The sequence below is a fragment of the Bombina bombina genome, chromosome 3 (assembly GCF_027579735.1).
Source record: "Bombina bombina isolate aBomBom1 chromosome 3, aBomBom1.pri, whole genome shotgun sequence".
In the NCBI taxonomy this organism is placed as follows: Eukaryota; Metazoa; Chordata; class Amphibia; order Anura; family Bombinatoridae; genus Bombina; species Bombina bombina.
Genome location: NC_069501.1, coordinates 683,521,073 through 683,540,745, shown reverse-complemented (window position 1 = coordinate 683,540,745; position 19,673 = coordinate 683,521,073). Strand labels below are relative to the sequence as shown.

Sequence of the window (19,673 nt, the reverse complement as noted above, 5' to 3'; positions counted from 1 at the left end):
TCCACCCATGCGACCTCAGAAATGCCAGAACTATCTCTGTATGAGACTTGGCAATTTAAAAGCTTGACGCCTGTATCAGGATGTCGTCTAGACACGGAGCCACCGCTATGCCTCGCGGTCTTAGAACCACCAGAAGTGAGCCCAGAACCTTTGTAAAAATTCTCGGGGCAGTGGCCAACCCGAAGGGAAGAGCTACAAATTGGTAATGCCTGTCTAGAAAGGCAAACCTTAGGAACCGATGATGATCTTTGTGAATCGGTATGTGAAGGTAGGCATCCTTTAAGTCCACTGTGGTCATGTACTGACCCTCTTGGATCATGGGTAGGATGGTCCGAATAGTTTCGATTTTGAATGATGGAACTCTGAGGAATTTGTTAAAGATCTTTAGATCCAAGATTGGTCTGAAGGTTCCCTCTTTCTTGGGAACCACAAACAGATTTGAATAAAATCCCTGTCCTTGTTCCATTCGCGGAACTGGATGGATCACTCCCATTACTAGGAGGTCTTGCACACAGCTTAGGAATGCCTCTTTCTTTATCTGGTTTGATGATTACCTTGAAAGATGAAATCTCCCTTGTGGAGGAGAAGCTTTGAAGTCCAGAAGATATCCCTGAGATATGATCTCCAACGCCCAGGGATCCTGAACATCTCTTGCCCACGCCTGGGCGAAGAGAGAAAGTCTGCCCCCCACTAGATCCGTTTCCAGATAGGGGGCCGTTCCTTCATGCTGTCTTGGGGGCAGCAGCAGGCTTCCTGGCTTGCTTGCCCTTGTTCCAGGACTGGTTAGGTTTCCAGGCCTGTCTGGCATGAGCAACAGTTCCCTCTTGTTTTGAAGCGGAGGAAGTTGATGCTGCTCCTGCCTTGAAATTTCGAAAGGCACGAAAATTAGACTCTTTGGCCTTTGATTTGACCCTGTCCTGAGGAAGGGTATGACCCTTGCCTCCAGTAATGTCAGCAATAATTTCCTTCAAGCCAGGCCCGAATAAGGTCTGCCCCTTGAAAGGAATGTTGAGTAATTTAGACTTTGAAGTCACGTCAGCTGACCAGGATTTAAGCCATAGCGCCCTACGCGCCTGGATTGCGAATCCGGAATTCTTAGCCGTTAGTTTAGTCAAATGAACAATGGCATCAGAAACAAATGAGTTAGCTAGCTTAAGCGTTCTAAGCTTGTCAATAATTTCATTCAATGGAGCTGTCTGGATGGCCTCTTCCAGGGCCTCAAACCAGAATGCCGCCGCAGCAGTGACAGGCGCAATAAAATAAAACCTTGTTGAATAAACATTTTCTTAAGGTAACCCTCCAATTTTTTATCCATTGGATCTGAAAAAGCACAACTGTCCTCAACCGGGATAGTGGTACGCTTTGCTAAAGTAGAAACTGCTCCCTCCACCTTAGGGACCGTCTGCCATAAGTCCCGTGTAGTGGCGTCTATTGGAAACATTTTTCTAAATATAGGAGGTGGGGAAAAGGGCACACCGGGTCTATCCCACTCCTTGCTAATAATTTCTGTAAGCCTTTTAGGTATAGGAAAAACGTCAGTACACACCGGCACCGCATAGTATCTATCCAGCCTACACAATTTCTCTGGAATTGCAACTGTGTTACAGTCATTCAGAGCAGCTAATACCTCCCCAAGCAATACACGGAGGTTCTCAAGCTTAAATTTAAAATTAGAAATCTCTGAATCAGGTTTCCCGGAGTCAGAGATGTCACCCACAGACTGAAGCTCTCCGTCCTCATGTTCTGCATACTGTGACGCAGTATCAGACATGGCTCTAACAGCATTTGGGCGCTCTGTATCTCTCCTAACCCCAGAGCTATCGCGCTTGCCTCTTAATTCAGGCAATCTAGATAATACCTCTGACAGGGTATTATTCATGATTGCAGCCATGTCCTGCAAGGTAATCGCTATGGGCGTCCCTGATGTAATTGGCGCCATATTAGCGTGCGTCCCCTGAGCGGGAGGCGAAGGGTCTGACACGTGGGGAGAGTTAGTCGGCATAACTTCCCCCTCGACAGAACCCTCTGGTGATAATTCTTTTATAGATAAAGACTGATCTTTACTGTTTAAGGTGAAATCAATACATTTAGTACACATTCTCTTATGGGGCTCCACCATGGCTTTCAAACATAATGAACAAGTACGTTCCTCTGTGTCAGACATGTTTAAACAGACTAGCAATGAGACTAGCTAGCTTGGAAAACACTTTAAAACAAGTTTACAAGCAATATAAAAAACGTTACTGCGCCTTTAAGAAACACAAATTTTCCCAAATTTTGAAATAACAGTGAAAAAATGCAGTTACACTAACAAAATTTTTACAGTGTATGTAATAAGTTAGCAGAGCATTGCACCCACTTGCAAATGGATGATTAACCCCTTAATACCAAAAACGGAATAACAAATGACAAAAACGTTTTTTAAACAGTCACAACAACTGCCACAGCTCTACTGTGGCTTTTTACCTCCCTCAATACGACTTTTGAAGCCTTTTGAGCCCTTCAGAGAAGTCCTGGATCATGCAGGAAGAAGCTGGATGTCTGTGTCTGTAATTTTTGCTGTGCAAAAAAAACGCCAAAATAGGCCCCTCCCACTCATATTACAACAGTGGGAAGCCTCAGGGAACTGTTTCTAGACAAAATTCAAGCCAGCCATGTGGAAAAAAATAGGCCCCAATAAGTTTTATCACCAAACATATGTAAAAAACGATTAAACATGCCAGCAAACGTTTTAAAATACACTTTTATAAGAGTATGTATCTCTATTAATAAGCCTGATACCAGTCGCTATCACTGCATTTAAGGCTTTACTTACATTACTTCGGTATCAGCAGCATTTTCTAGCAAATTCCATCCCTAGAAAAATATTTTAACTGCACATACCTTATTGCAGGAAAACCTGCACGCTATTCCCCCTCTGAAGTTACCTCACTCCTCAGAATATGTGACAACAGCAAAGGATCTTAGTTACTTCTGCTAAGATCATAGAAAACGCAGGCAGATTCTTCTTCTAAATACTGCCTGAGATAAACAGTACACTCTGGTACCATTTAAAAATAACAAACTTTTGATTGAAGAAATAAACTAAGTATAAAACACCACAGTCCTCTTACGACCTCCATCTTAGTTGAGAGTTGCAAGAGAATGACTGGGTATGGCAGTGAGGGGAGGAGCTATATAGCAGCTCTGCTGTGGGTGATCCTCTTGCAACTTCCTGTTGGGAAGGAGAATATCCCACAAGTAATGGATGATCCGTGGACTGGATACACTTAACAAGAGAAATTAGGGTTTTTTTTATTTTGAGGGGGATTTCTTATTTTTATAGGGGTATTAGTTTAGGTTTAATTTTAATTTTTATTTTTAAATAATTTTTTTATTAAACAATATCAGTAAGTGTACAGTTGTATGAAAGAAAAATATAAGCTTTTAGACTTTCTTCATATAGAAAAAGGAATGTTCTTGCAAAAGTCCTTGGTTTACTGTAACACATCCGAAAGTAACAGAATGGGAGACTTTTCTTGGGATCGGTTAAAGTTAGTCTCAACTAGTTGGTTATCAGTGTACAGAAAAGTGATAGGCGGATCCCATAACAAACAGAAGAATAGAAAAAATGTTTCTCTCTCCCTTTATTCCTAACCAACAGGGCTAGAAATAATCAAACAATAAATAACAATATCAATAATGATAATAATTTCCATGCAACGATCTCTGTGTATGAATTGGTAATAGGTGCTACCTGTTTGTGCTTGAGGACACTAAGTGGCCTCTTCGTGTGTTGTTATATGTAGGAAAATTAAAAGGGGTGGACAGTTGCATCAAAAGACAGTGGTCCTACATTTGTATTGACTGGCAAGGCACAACTCGTTGAGATCTTTGTGTAGGTCTGGTGTCCCATAAGTACATTAAATTTGCATACGTATCTAGCGTGTTTGTGAGTAGGTAGTGGTATCTTTCTAATTTGAGATTGGTGTTTATTTCTTGGATCCACATTTGCAGAGTTGGGGTTTTTTCTTTTTTCCATGCTCGGGGAATAAGTCGGTGTGCACTGTTTATTAGAATTTGTAGTAATTTAGCATGTAGTTTAGACTTGAGTTTAGGGTATCTGTGAAACAAGAAAATTACTGGGTCTATATCTAGAGGAGTTCCTAGGGTATATTGTATATAGGATATGATTGAGGTCCAGAATGGTTGAATTTTTGGACAAGTCTACTTGTCTTTGTGGGGTAAGGTACCATTTGGTTAGTAGTTTAATATTCGTCTCTAGTAATTTCGCTGAGTGTGCTGACTTTTTTATAGAGGAGAATATTGAGTTCCACTCCGCTGCTGGGATCAAGAAAGGTAAGTCACGATCCCACGACCTAGTATAAGTCGGCAAGTCGGTCTCATTATGTGAGTTCAGTATTTTATAAGTCAGGGAAATAGCGTGGTGGACCGGAGATGAAGAACTACATAATTTTTCGAACTGGGTGCGTTGTCTTGTTAGGCTATCTTTATGTTTGGTTTGAAGAAAGTGGTTTAGTTGCAAGTATCTAAACCAGTGTGTAAAGAACCCTTCTCCTAGATGTTGAATCAATTGTTTATCTAGCAGCTTGCCCTCCTCCACTAGGGTGTATGTGGGCAAGAGGAGGTGTATGTCTTTAGTAGCTGTCGGGGTATAGGAGAGGCCTGGTTGAAAAATGGTGTTTCCTAGGGTGGGTGTGAGTGGAGAGGGTATCGATGAAAGGTTCGGATGCGTTTTAACTATGTTCGCCCATACTTTATAAGTTTTTGAGATTATGGGGATATTGGGGTGCTTGTGTTATCTTGACAAATTTCCGTCCAGCAGGAGGACCCGAGTTGGGGATAATTTGAAAGATCATGTTCTAGTTGTACCCATTGCTTATTGTGATGTTCCTCATAGGAGCACCAGTCTATGATTCTAGAAAGGAAAAAGGCATTTCGGTAGTTTTGAATAATTGGGACTCCCAGACCTTCCGCTAGGGGGTCTCTATATAGTGTAGATTTGCCAATTCTTGGTTGTTTGGTTTTCTAAATATAGGAATTGATGATAGATTGTAATTTTGGAATCATGTAGTTGGGAAGAGGGATAGGGACAGTCTGTAAGACATATAACATTTTGGGAAGTAGTGTCATTTTTGCTGCCCCAATCCTCCTCAACCATGAGATAGGTTTAATGGCCCATTGCTCCACACTTGTGGCTATATGAGATGTAAGTGTTTCATAGTTCAATTTAACTAAGTATGTCAAATTTGTGGATAGGTGAATACCTAGGTAGTTTAGAGAATGCAAACTGAAGGAGAATGGCGAGACCAAGGAAATAGATTTTAAGTCTTCTTGTGCTACGTGTATTGGAAGGATGTCTGATTTTCCAAAATGTATAGAAAAATTAGATTTAGAACCGTATGTCGTGAGAATGGAGTGGGCTGTTGCCAGGGATCCTAGTGGATTTGTGAGAGTCATGAGGAGGTCATCAGCAAATAACGCTAGTTTATATTCTGAGGTTTTGATTTTTATGCCTTCAACATACTGAGATGCGCGTAAGACAGTAGCCAGCACTTCCATAGAAAGTACAAACAAGAGGGGCAAAAGGGGGCACCCTTGCCTGGTTCCGTTGCGTATAGGGAAGGGATTTGATAGTAGGCAGTTAACTTTGATCCTGGCGGAGGGTGTCGTGTATAGTGATAAAATTTGGATATGAATTCTGTGGGTAGGCCAAATTTGTGGAGGGTTCAAGTCAGAAAAGTCCAGTCTAGGCGGTCAAACGCCTTTTCAGCATCTGTCGAGATTAAAAGTGTCAGGATTTTATGCTGAGAAGTATATTGTAGCAGATGTAGGGCCTTGACTGTGTTGTCCTTAGCCTCTCTTTGTGGTACAAAGCCTGTCTGGTCATTATGTATTAGTTGGGGAAGAAAGTCGTTGAGTCTGTTGGCCAGTATCTTAGAATATAGCTTTACGCCAACATTAAGTAAAGAGATAGGTCTAAAATTGGAGGGGAGTTCAGTCGATTTGCCTGGTTTAGGGAGGACCGTTATATTTGCTGCTAGCATACTGGGTGGAAAAGGATGATCTGGACCTATATGATTGAATAATTTTAGGAGATGTGGAGAAAGTAGATGTTTAAATTGTTTATAATAAAAATTGCTATACTCATCTGGGCCTGGGCTCTTTCCCTGTTTGAGTGACTTAATGGCTAACTCTAGCTCTTGGAGGGTGATAGGTTGGCTTAGGGGTTGGTACTGATCAGGATGAATTTGAGGAAGTTTAGGTTTCATTTTATTATTTTGGATAGCTTTGTTTATTTTTTCTGTATTTTTACTTTTTGTAGCTTGTTTTTTTTATTTTTAACACACAGACTGCCCTCTGGGCAAGCTTATCAACTAGTATAATATAATTCTTAAATAAAATATTGGGAAAAGGAGTATCCCAATGGGGTGTGCGCATTATACTGACTTGTCACAAATACCTCATGATTTAGCTGCTAAGGGGTTAATTCTCTTTAGCCTGTGAGCTAAAAAAGATTTGTTTTTCAAGAAGAATTGTGTCCTGTGTTTGTTTGTGTTTTTTTTGAAGTGCCAGGAGCCTCATAAATACTTTGTAGTGTACACAGAAGGGACCTTTATGGCTCAAACTGTCAGTAGATGGCATGATACAAAACAGTGCTTCTTCCCCATATCCTGATGAGGTTAATAAAAGGACATTGGTCTAATGAAGATATGTGTTTAAAAACCTGTTATGACATTAAATGAAGGGAAATATGACAACCCTGTCATATCTGGTATCAAACCGTTTCTCCCAATTAAACTAAGAAATTGCCAGTCAGTATATATGAAAATAGATTTACCTAGCAGAAATTATAATGGGTTCTTTAATTTCAGGCAAAGACTTATTTTTTTGAAGGTCATAAAAACTAGGGGGGGTTTAGTCCCTGCCCAGGGGGGGGGGGGGGGGTGTGGTCAGGCCACTTGATCTCTGGAAAATATGTATAAAGTTTGATGTTTCAACATGTGAAATTGTCATTCTTACAAGGGAGGCTGTGACAACACAGAGTAAGGACCCAATTGCTTCATGCCATCTCTCTGGTAACAGATTCCAAAGACTAGTAAAGTATTCAATCTGTTTTTCTCCTTTTGTATTTTAAAAACTGTTTGCTGTGTGTAATTTTATTTGTAACAACTTTTTATTAATAATGCATTGTGCATAATATTTTTGGCATAATAAATCATTCCTTTATTACGCTTTGGCCTGTGTCTAATAATTGAACCACGTTAATGAAAGGAAAAGGACTGGAGTATTAGAACTGTATAATTTAGGTTATTCTCTGCTAAATTGTATTCTGAGAGTTAATGTGTAAGTCTGGGTTTTTCCTTAGGATTTTCCCTCTAATAAATCATAAGTGGTGGCAGTTTTTGAGCTAGATATTAGTTAGTTAGTTTAGTGTGGGTGGCATTAAAGGGGAGTTTTGGGAATTTCTTTTAAGTCTAGTACAGATTAGAGAGTGTTGTTAACCCTTGCACCCACTGAACTAAATCACAAGCTGGCCGGGTGTGGCTAGATTGTGATATATTAGTGACAGTAGAAGGGGTCTGATAACCCTTTCTGTGCCAAATAAGTGACTGGCGCAGGGTTGGGTAACCCTGGTCGTCACATGACTCAACGGAAAATAGGGCTCGTTTTTATTCCCAGTCCGGCCTTGCAAAAAAAAGTCGCCTCAGAAAAAGCAAAACATCAAAGTGGTAGGATTTAGTAAAGTAATGAAAGAATGACCATGTTGCTGCCTTGCAAAATTGTTCAATATTAGTCTCCTTTTTGAAAGCCTAGGAAATAGAAACTCATCTAGTAAAATGGGCTGAAACACGTTTTTGGGGAGACTATCCTCACTCCCTGTAAACCTTGTAAACCAAGAGTTTATCCAATAAGCTAAATTAACAGCTGTGAACCAAAAAAAAAAATTAGATGGCTGTCTAAAATCCTTCAAAGCTTGTAAGAAGAATTTTAATTATGTAGAAGCCCTTCTATAGCATTTCGTAAGCAGGACAAAGAGAAGTAACTATGATATCCCTATTTGGTGAAATCAGAATAATCCACCGTTGAAAACAAAGAGAGCAGAAAATATCTCTAAGAGAAATGAATACCTTCTAAGACGGAAGCCAAATCTTCAAACTATAAGGAGTCTCAAAAGGAGAGACCTCCTAACACTCTTAGAAATTAATCACTTGTCTTATCCTGACTAAAGGTTTAAAAAAGCTTGGAAAGCACAGAAAATTTGAAAATGTAAAGAGCTAGTAGATAAACCCTTATCTAAGCCCTATTGAAAAAAAGAAGAGATCTAAAAATTCTAAAAGAATGCCAGGTGAAACTAGGCATTTTTTGGTAGGTTCTGGTTTGAGGAATCTGTAAGCAAGACAAATTGACCAAGGAGGAGATAGAGCATCTACAAACTCCACCTGTAGATTCCTTGATCTTGCAAAATATCTGGAAAGTTTGTAGTTCAAACAAGCAGCCTTCATGTATAATTCTGGTAGACCCATAAGATCAACAATCTTATTGAAAACAGGTGTTAAGGCCATTCCCCAGGATGAAGGAATTGGCAACTCAGATAATCTGTTTTCCAACTGTTCATACAGAACAGGGCAGAAATTATACAGATATTATAATCTGCCCAAGACAAAATTCTAGAAACCTGCATCAGCGCTAGGAAACAGCAAGATCCGCTATGTAGACAAAGACCGATTAAAAACGCAGGCAAGTCTCTTTTTTTTTTTTTGAAGAGGCCAGCTCTGAAGAATGCAAAGATAGCACAGAGCTCCAAGATATTTAGTGGTAACCTCGCCTCCTGAGGAGGCCAACCCCTTGTGCTCTCCTGGACCCCTATACTGCAGCCTAACTTTAGAGTATGATGAGATTACTGTCCAAGTTGGACGGACAAAAGGACCGATAAACTACTTACAAACTTGCATTTTAGCCTATTAGTGTGGGTTCCTGCATAACCCCACGGGAGCAAGCACAAAGTTATCTATTTCTATATGGCACACATGAACTAGCACTGTCTGGCTGTGAAAAGCTAATAAAATGCATGAAATAAGAGGCGTCCTCCAGGGACTTAGAAACAGGCAGAGATTTAGAGGTCATAAAGTATAACAATGTTGGTTGTGCACAACTAGGGAATGTGTAGTAAAGGAGTCATATATTTTTAAACAATAATAAAAAAAAGTAGAAGGTCCCTTTAAGCATGTAACCCTCTTTTAGAAATGTTCTTCTGTGAGAAGACTAATTTTCTATCCATAGTCTGTAAAAGTACTATCCTATAAAGGAATAATAGTGAGATAAGATAAAGTGGGAATTGTATAATTTACTTTGGGTATAGTTTCCCAAAGATCTATACTAAAAACTGGTAAAGAAAAAACATCTTGAATGCTGAGGATGGATTAAAGGGAAGACCAGGTATAGGCCACTCTTTGGTAGTTATCTCAAAACTTACCTCTGGAACAGAAAAATAAATCTCTGGAACTTTAACAGAAGGATTGAAAATCCAATCCAATAGTTTGATGGATTTTTTCTCAGAAGGCTTAGAGTCTTGTACTCCTAAAGTACATTAAACCTCCTTACTACAGATCAAAGATGTTCAAGCTTGAACATAAAATAGAAGGATTCTGAATCCTGATCAGTTAAAACTACTTCACCTTCAGAAGACTGACCTGAGGTGTTAGAAAGTGAGACTGAAAGTAACTTTCTAGCTGATCTGAACCATAGAGATTCAGAATTCCTAGAAAACCACCTTTAGGTTGCTTGTCAGAAACTCTTTTGCGCTTACTTGGATGAAGTAAAACACACAAAATATTTAAATTCTGAAGCAAAAAAAAAACAAACTCTCCTGTCTAGAGAGCAGATAGAGGGAGGACAAATACCACTAGAGGCAAAAGCTGCATTAGGTTGGTCAGCATATGCCTTAAATGATCCATACAGATATTGCAAAGCGGAGCTGGAGAAGTCACAAATAAATGTTTTAAATAAAAAAACAGGTTAGACAAATAATCAGTAGATCTGCCTTCTAAAGGGGCTACAGATAAGTGGGGACAGTTCCAGTATGCTCCATCTTATTAATGAAAAAACAAGTACAGAGAAAAAAAACCTTCATTACAATAATTCATAATAACATTAACACTTACAGTTTTTTGTAACACAAAACATTAGAGACATATAAATAGTAGAAATCAGGGTCCTAAAGCTATAAGGACTGAGAAATGGTAAATATATAAAAGACAATGCAGAACCATCTTAGAATTTAAGGACAATAACCCCCCCCCCCATTTATTTATACATCTGACACAGCAGAGTTCTGTAAACTTACCCCATCCATACAGTGATATGAGAAGCACAAAGTAAAATGGTCAGCGAATTATAAACAGACCGTTGCCTCAAGAGAAACTACAATGAGGCATACCAAACATTTTTAAATACTGTGCAAAAATCATGGAGAGAGGGAGCGCGCTAACTAAATTTTGTGAGGAGACACGATTACATGCTTAGTATGTTTTAACGTGCACTGTTAGTCAGGAGTGGACATATAATATAGTGAGCACGCTCAATAGCACTGTAAACTCACACTAAAGGTATTTGCTTAAAAAAAGAAGAACAAAAAGTAAGATAAAAGTGGAGCATGCTAAATTGAATAAGGAGCACGCAAAGTACAGAAAAACACAGTAAATTACATAATACACTAAGAGAGTTCCATGAGCCCAATAAACTGTCTCCCATAAACTGCCTAACAAAATAAAGCAAGCCTACAGCTTAAAGTGGTTGTGTCTGTATAATGTCCCCTGGCTATGATGTACCACATGTAAGGTGTACCTGCTAATAGCCCGCGGGCTATGTTAGAGCATGAATCTGTTCACTTACCTTTAGATGCACCCACTCTACTGTGCTTACCCACAGCTGCAGAGATGACTGCTTCCAGTAGAGAGCACATTACAGCAGAGGATTTAAGTGTGGAGTATATCAATGACCCAACAGGAGGAGACTAAGGGACCAGTCTTTGCAACACCTGTGGCAGGCTTCTGAATAACTCCTTCACAGTAATTGTGTCACAGCCTCAAACTCCAATCTCCCCTCTATCAGTAGTGGCTCTCTGAGGCGGGAAAGGGGACCCCTCTCAACGAAGAATCTGGAGCACCTCAATTCTTCACCTTCCTCCTGTGAGGCAAAGTTTAAACTGGCATACCAGAGAGGTAGGAGGATTAAGTACTCTTGGAGTTTTGGGATTGTTTGCCTCCTCCTAGTGGCTAGGAGTTGAATCCCAGGAGAAATGGCTTTTGGAACCTCACCACCTTATAAAAGAAAATTGCTATTTCAAATAGAAAAATACACCTAAATATGCAATTTCTTACATATGTTATACTCTGCAGCTGGAACAACAAGTCATTGTAAGGGAAAACAATTTTACAGTATACTGTCTCTTTAAGACTTCTTAAAGTCTAACACCTATAAAAGGGATTCCACATATAATTAACCCTTTACCAACAAAGATGTACCCTGTACATTGCCTGCCACCTGGATACTCAAGGGGTGTAATAGCTTGGTTCTCTTAGACAGCCTGAAGCATGCAGAAATGGTGCAGTTTTGCCACTGTTGCTGAAACCTGCACTAAAAGCTAAATAGACAGGCAGAGTACAGGTTGCTAAGTTGTTAAAGGGACATTTCAGCCAAAATTGGAATCCACACGAATGGATTTCAGTTTTGACTTGAAACATTTTTGTAATATACATGCATTAGCAAAAATGCTTCTAACAAAAGCTATAGCTGTTTCAAAAGTGTATTTAAGTATGCACCGAGCACCAGCATTTTACACACAGCACTTGCTCAGAGAGCCTAAGGTGCTTGTACCATCTGCTAATGACTCAATTACTGACACAATACAAGCCCCACTGGCGCTGCAGGATTTAAATGCTGGTGCACTGAGAATATCTAGCTATGCTTCCCATGCACTTGCATAAAAAAATGTTAACACTAAAACTAGAAGCATTTTTTGACAGTAGGTGTATATTGCAAATATGTTTCTAATCAAAGATGTAATTCATCTATTTGCATTTAAATTTTGACCAAAATGTCCCTTTAAAGTCAGCCCCAGAGCAGCATCACACTACTGGGAGCAAGCTGAACACATCTGGTGAGCCAATGACAAGAGATAAATGTGTGTATCCACCAATCACCAGCTAGCTGCAGGTTACTGAAGGAGAGTTACTGCACATGTGCAAACACATCAGCACTGCAATGCAATGAAAACTAAATTACATGGCGGCACCCACGACAAGCAGGAGGCGGGGAGTAATACTCAATACTATGCATATAAAATGTATTTAGTGCGTAATGTCCCTTTAAGCCTTATTAACTCTCTGCTCTGTGTGTAAAATAAGAAATCGCAAAACAATCATGTAATCTACTGGTCATCTATCTGAGCACAGCTGCAATAAACTAAGATTTTTGTATCCTAACGTTTCTTTCTTTTGCTCCTCCCAAACTGTTGCACTTCCCCATTTGTCTTCACCCATTTTCATTTTTGCTGTAATTTGCCCTCTCTTTGCTTAAATGTCCACTGTGTTTCTCAAAGATGAGGACCTCTGATCAATATTATTGTAATGCTTTGCTTTCACACAGCAAATAACAATACTTTTACAAAATGCTAAAATAAAAATAAATAAAAAAAAGTGTACAATTATTATAATAAATCACCTATTATAGGCTAATGTAGCTATTTATTAAATGACCAGTCAACCACATTTAATTAAATGGACACCTTTTTTTTGTAAAATATTTGCTGACAGCATGGTTTACATTTTTTTTCTTCAAGAAAATTAAGTTCTACAAATATTAATACATGGGGTCTGATGATCAATATGCACTGGCATGGAGAGAAATCACGCTAAATATTTAGTGTCTTTTTGAGCATTATATCGTCTCTCCTTCATATCATGAACTCTGCATAGCAAGATAAAGAACTCACAAGCTAAAATTGACCTTTTTAAAATTTGTTGAGGTACCTAATAGTACTCACACTAATTCTTAGATAATCTCACCAGAGCAGAGAGATTTAGTTAATCTCACCAGAGCAGAGAGATTTAGTTAATCTCACCAGAGCACAGAGATTTAGATAATCTCACCAGAGCACAGAGATTTAGTTAATCTCACCAGAGCACAGAGATTTAGATAATCTCACCAGAGCACAGAGATTTAGATAATCTCACCAGAGCACAGAGATTTAGTTAATCTCACCAGAGCACAGAGATTTAGATAATCTCACCAGAGCACAGAGATTTAGATAATCTCACCAGAGCACAGAGATTTAGATAATCTCACCAGAGCACAGAGATTTAGTTAATCTCACCAGAGCACAGAGATTTAGTTAATCTCACCAGAGCACAGAGATTTAGATAATCTCACCAGAGCACAGAGATTTAGTTAATCTCACCAGAGCACAGAGATTTAGATAATCTCACCAGAGCACAGAGATTTAGATAATCTCACCAGAGCACAGAGATTTAGTTAATCTCACCAGAGCACAGAGATTTAGATAATCTCACCAGAGCACAGAGATTTAGATAATCTCACCAGAGCACAGAGATTTAGATAATCTCACCAGAGCACAGAGATTTAGTTAATCTCACCAGAGCACAGAGATTTAGTTAATCTCACCAGAGCACAGAGATTTAGTTAATCTCACCAGAGCAGAGAGATTTAGTTAATCTCACCAGAGCACAGAGATTTAGATAATCTCACCAGAGCAGAGAGATTTAGTTAATCTCACCAGAGCACAGAGATTTAGATAATCTCACCAGAGCACAGAGATTTAGTTAATCTCACCAGAGCACAGAGATTTAGTTAATCTCACCAGAGCAGAGAGATTTAGATAATCTCACCAGAGCACAGAGATTTAGATAATCTCACCAGAGCACAGAGATTTAGTTAATCTCACCAGAGCAGAGAGATTTAGTTAATCTCACCAGAGCAGAGAGATTTAGTTAATCTCACCAGATCACAGAGATTTAGATAACTGGGCCTTATGTATGTGACAAAAACTATTTCTCAGAATATAAAACAGATTAAAAATGTAGGAACATTAACTATTTCATCTACTTTAAATGGAAAAAAAAACTATATCTAATTGAATAATAAGTGCTAAAGCCTATTAGATCTATCATGTGATAATACAAGTATCCATAACATCCAAGGCTACTTACCTTGTGCAGTCATAAAATCTGCAAAGTTCCAAATCAGTTCCCCGATAACAAACTTTCCCCTCTTCTGATCAAACACGGAGTGATAATTCTGTAACACTATTTGCTGGTATTCTTCTGTGAACATTAGTGGAGGATCCTATATGTTGGGAGAAAAAAAAATAGCAAATGCAGTTTACCAATATTCATTTTCGTATCTGAACAGAAAGATTTCACTCAAGCACATATGTATGTCGGAAATCCTAACTCTGCAAATAACCTAGTCTTTAAAGGGACAGGAAACCACAAAAAAATATTTTTGGATAGAACATACAATTTTAAACAGCTTTCCAATTTGCTTATATTATCAAATTTGCTTCATTCTCTTGTTATACTTTGTTGAAGGAACGGCATTGCACTACTGGCAGCAAGCTGAGCACATTTAGTCAGCCAATCACAAGAGACAAATGTGTGCAGGCACCAATCAGCAGCTAGCTCCAACTTGTGTAGGATATGTGTGTATTCTTTTTCTACAAGGGATATCAAGAGAACGAAGCACATTTGAAAACAGAAGTGAATTTAAAAGTTATCTAAAATTTACATGCTGTCTCCGAATCATTCTAGTTTAATTTTGACTTTCCTACCCCTTTAAGTAGAAAGAAGCTGTGGTGTAATATTGCAAAGATTTCATCTGCAAGGAGCTCTGTTCTTAGTTCCAATCGATCACCAAACTCTTTAAAAAGGAAAAATAAAAAATAAAGCTGATATAAAACATCTGTAAAAAGGTACTTGCAGTGTTCAGGCACTAATAAGTTAAAGAGTTAAACACAGACTGGAGGACTGATTAATTTAATTAAATTGGGGTTTGAAAGAGAAAGGATATTATACTAACGCATTTTGCACTATTAATAAATAAATAAAATAATGTAGACTGGAAGTAAGCATTTGATCTATCTGTGGCTTTATAAGTATCTACCACCTTATTTTTGATTGAGCTCAGTGCAAATATACAGTAAATAGGATATAAAACCACAGTTATCAAAAGTTCCTCATTTAGCAAAACAATTAAATACAACCCTATGCTCATAAGCTAAGTGCAGTAACAATCAACAGACAGGACATACAGTAGCAAGAAAAAGTATGTGAACCCTTTGGAATTAGTTGGTTTTCTGCATGAATTGGTTATAACATGTCATCTCATCTAAGTCACAAGTATAGATAAACACAATATGCGTAAAGGGACAGCCTAGTCAAAATTAAACTTGCATGATTAAGATAGGGCATGCAATTTTTAACAACTTTTTAATTTACTTTTATCATCAAATTTGCTTTGCTCTCTTGGTATTCTTTGTTAAAAGTTAAACCTAGGTAGGTTCATATGCTAATTTCTAAATTGCTGAACTGCCTCATATCAGTGTATTTTGACAGTTTTTCAGTTAGAGACTGTTAGTTCATGTGTGTCATATAGATAATGTGCTCATTCCCGTGGAGTTATTTAAGAGTCAGCATTGATTGGCTAAAATGCAAGTCTGTTAAAAGAACTGAGATAATAGGGCAGTCTGCAGAGGCTTAGAAGGTAAAGAGGTAAAAAGTATATTAATATGACTGTGTTGTTATGCAAAACTTGGAAATGGGTAATAAAAGGGATTATCTATCTTGTTAAACAATAAAAATTCTGGAGTAGACTGTCCCTTTAAGCCATTCTGTAGTGGATTTATTTCAATGTTTAAAATTATTGTCTTACTGCATCACCAACTTCTACTGAAATTCAGCTGACGCACAACCACCCTGATATTATCCTGTAGGATAGTAGGATATCTTGATCAACTTGGAAATTAATTTTCTTCCTTGACGATGGCAAGTGGTCCAGGCCCCAAAGCAGCCCCAAATCATTATGCTCCACCACTGTATTTAACCTTTATGGTGATGTTTTCATGTTGGTATGCAGTTGCGGTACCCTTTTTACGTCATACAAAGGGCTGCGTGTTCTTACCAAACAACTCAACCTTAGATTTGTCAGTCAACAAAACATTTTGGCAGTAGTGTTGTGGAATGTCAAGGTGGTCTTTGGCAAACTTCAGCTCGCAGCAATGTGTTTGTAGGAAAGCTCCCATATACACCGTGCCTGTTTAATGTTTTCTGTATAGTAGACTAATGAACAGAGATGTTAACCAGTTTCAATCATTTCTTCAAGTTTTTTTGCTGTCACTCTAGGGTTCTTTTTTACTTCACTGAGAATTATGCGATGTGCCCTTTGAGTTATGTTGGCTGGACAGCCACCTCTAGGGAAAGTAGCCACAATACTAAATCGTCTCCATTTATAGACAATTTGTCTAACAGTGAATATCTAAGCTCTTTGAGATAACTTTGTAACCCTTTCCAGCTTTACTCAACACAACAATTCTTGATAGCAGGTCTTCTGAAAGCTCTTTTTTGCAAGGCATGGTTCACCTCAAAAAGATACATTTTGTGAATAGCAAACTCAAAATGTTTGAGTGCTTTTAATAAGTCAAAGTAGCTTAACCCCACACCTCCAATCTTGTTTCATTAATTGCCAATTTCCAAAATTAGGGCTAGATTACAAGTGGATCTCGCGCATTAACTCCACTAGAAGTAATCTTTTTGCACATGTCGGGTAGCGCGCGTATTACAAGTTGAAAGCCGAAGTCCAAATATAGCAACTGCGTTAACTTATTCCCCCATAGACTTCAATGGAGCACAGAAAGTTGAAAAAATACTAACACCCTTAATCGCGCAAAAACCCGATTGCATACAATGTGAAATATTTACAGTAAATACACAGTATAATACTTTATTAAATATCAATATTGCATAAATATGATTTTACATGTTTTCAGCTCTTTGACTGCAAAGGGCTCCAATGCACTTATATATATTTCTATATATGTATACATACATATTTATATGTGTATATATATATATATATATATATATATATATATATATATATATATATATATATATATACATACACATACATACATACATACATACATACACACATACACACACACACACATACATACATACACATACACACCCGCATATAAACAAAGAGCCTTTGAGAAGTCGCAAAAGAAACACTGCATTCCTCCTAGACTTCAATGAAGCCAAAAAAGTTAAAAAAACAAACAAAAAAAAACCCAAAAAAAACACCCACAAGTCACTCAAACACGATTGCGGTTATTTAAAAACACAACATAAGAAGATAATATTGCATTTTCATAATCCAATGTTCTGCACATAGCAGAATATGTTCTATTTATTCTTAAAGAGATATTTAAAATATATATCTAATGGATTATTGAAAAAAAATAAAAAATATATATATATATATATATATATATACAGGGAGTACAGAATTATTAGGCAAGTTGTATTTTTGAGGATTAATTTTATTATTGAACAACAACCATGTTCTCAATGAACCCAAAAAACTCATTAATATCAAAGCTGAATAGTTTTGGAAGTAGTTTTTAGTTATAGCTATTTTAGGGGGATATCTGTGTGTGCAGGTGACTATTACTGTGCATAATTATTAGGCAACTTAACAAAAAACAAATATATACCCATTTCAATTATTTATTTTTACCAGTGAAACATCTCAACATTCACAAATATACATTTCTGACATTCAAAAACAAAACAAAAACAAATCAGTGACCAATATAGCCACCTTTCTTAGCAAGGACACTCAAAAGCCTGCCATCCATGGATTCTGTCAGTGTTTTGATCTGTTCACCATCAACATTGCGTGCAGCAGCAACCACAGCCTCCCAGATACTGTTCAGAGAGGTGTACTGTTTTCCCTCCTTGTAAATCTCACATTTGATGATGGACCACAGGTTCTCAATGGGGTTCAGATCAGGTGAACAAGGAGGCCATGTCATTAGATTTTCTTCTTTTATACCCTTTCTTGCCAGCCACGCTGTAGAGTACTTGGACGCGTGTGATGGAGCATTGTCCTGCATGAAAATCATATTTTTCTTGAAGGATGCAGACTTCTTCCTGTACCACTGCTTGAAGAAGGTGTCTTCCAGAAACTGGCAGTAGGACTGGGAGTTGAGCTTGACTCCATCCTCAACCTGAAAAGGCCCCACAAGCTCATCTTTGATGATACCAGCCCAAACCAGTACTCCACCTCCACCTTGCTGGCGTCTGAGTCGGACTGGAGCTCTCTGCCCTTTACCAATCCAGCCATGGGCCCATCCATCTGGCCCATCAAGACTCACTCTCATTTCATCAGTCCATAAAACCTTAGAAAAATCAGTCTTGAGATATTTCTTGGCCCAGTCTTGACGTTTCAGCTTGTGTGTCTTGTTCAGTGGTGGTCGTCTTTCAGCCTTTCTTACCTTGGCCATGTCTCTGAGTATTGCACACCTTGTGCTTTTGGGCACTCCAGTGATGTTGCAGCTCTGAAATATGGCCAAACTGGTGGCAAGTGGCATCTTGGCAGCTGCACGCTTCACTTTTCTCAGTTCATGGGCAGTTATTTTGCGCCTTGGTTTTTCCACACGCTTCTTGTGACCCTGTTGACTATTTTGAATGAAACGCTTGATTGTTCGATGATCACGCTTCAGAAGCTTTGCAATTTTAAGAGTGCTGCATCCCTCTGCAAGATATCTCACTATTTTTGACTTTTCTGAGCCTGTCAAGTCCTTCTTTTGACCCATTTTGCCAAAGGAAAGGAAGTTGCCTAATAATTATGCACACCTGATATAGGGTGTTGATGTCATTAGACCACACCCCTTCTCATTACAGAGATGCACATCACCTAATATGTTTAATTGGTAGTAGGCTTTCGAGCCTATACAGCTTGGAGTAAGACAACATGCATAAAGAGGATGATGTGGTCAAAATACTCATTTGCCTAATAATTCTGCACTCCCTGTATATATATATATATATATATATATATATATATATACACACACACATACATACATACGATTATATATAGGTAAAGATATATACATAAATATATAGGAATATCTATTTCAGAATACATAAAACATATTCTGCTATTTGCAGAACATTGCGATGTAAAATATTTACAGTGAATATATAGTTAAAACCTTTATTAAATATGAATATTGCATAAAACAAAATGTATGCTTACCTGATATATTTCTTTCTTTCCAGACATGGAGAGTCCACAACGTCATTTCAATTACTAGTGGGATATTCACTCCTGGCCAGCAGGAGGTGGCAAAGAGCACCCTAGCAGAGCTGTTAAGTGTTACTTCCCTTACCCATAACCCCCAGTCATTCAGGGAAATGAAAAAGGATAACACAAAGGTGTAAAGGTGCCTGAGGTTTAACAAAAAATACTGTCTTATTTAAAGGTGGGGTCGTGGACCCTCCTTGTTCCGGAAATAAATAAATTTATCAGGTAAGAATAAATTTTGTTTTCTTTCCTAAGACATGGAGAGTCCACAACATCAT

General features: G+C 38.2%; 1 protein-coding gene across 2 annotated transcripts in view; it reads right to left on the bottom strand.

Moving 5' to 3' along the window:
* The window catches only part of GUSB (glucuronidase beta), a 200,633-nt gene that overhangs the window by 76,209 nt on the left and 104,751 nt on the right, over positions 1-19,673 (bottom strand). For both annotated transcript variants that reach the window (XM_053707446.1, XM_053707447.1), the window contains exon 11: positions 14,232-14,367. In XM_053707446.1, coding sequence (XP_053563421.1) covers positions 14,232-14,367 — 136 coding nt within the window. The remainder of the gene's footprint in view (positions 1-14,231; positions 14,368-19,673) is intronic.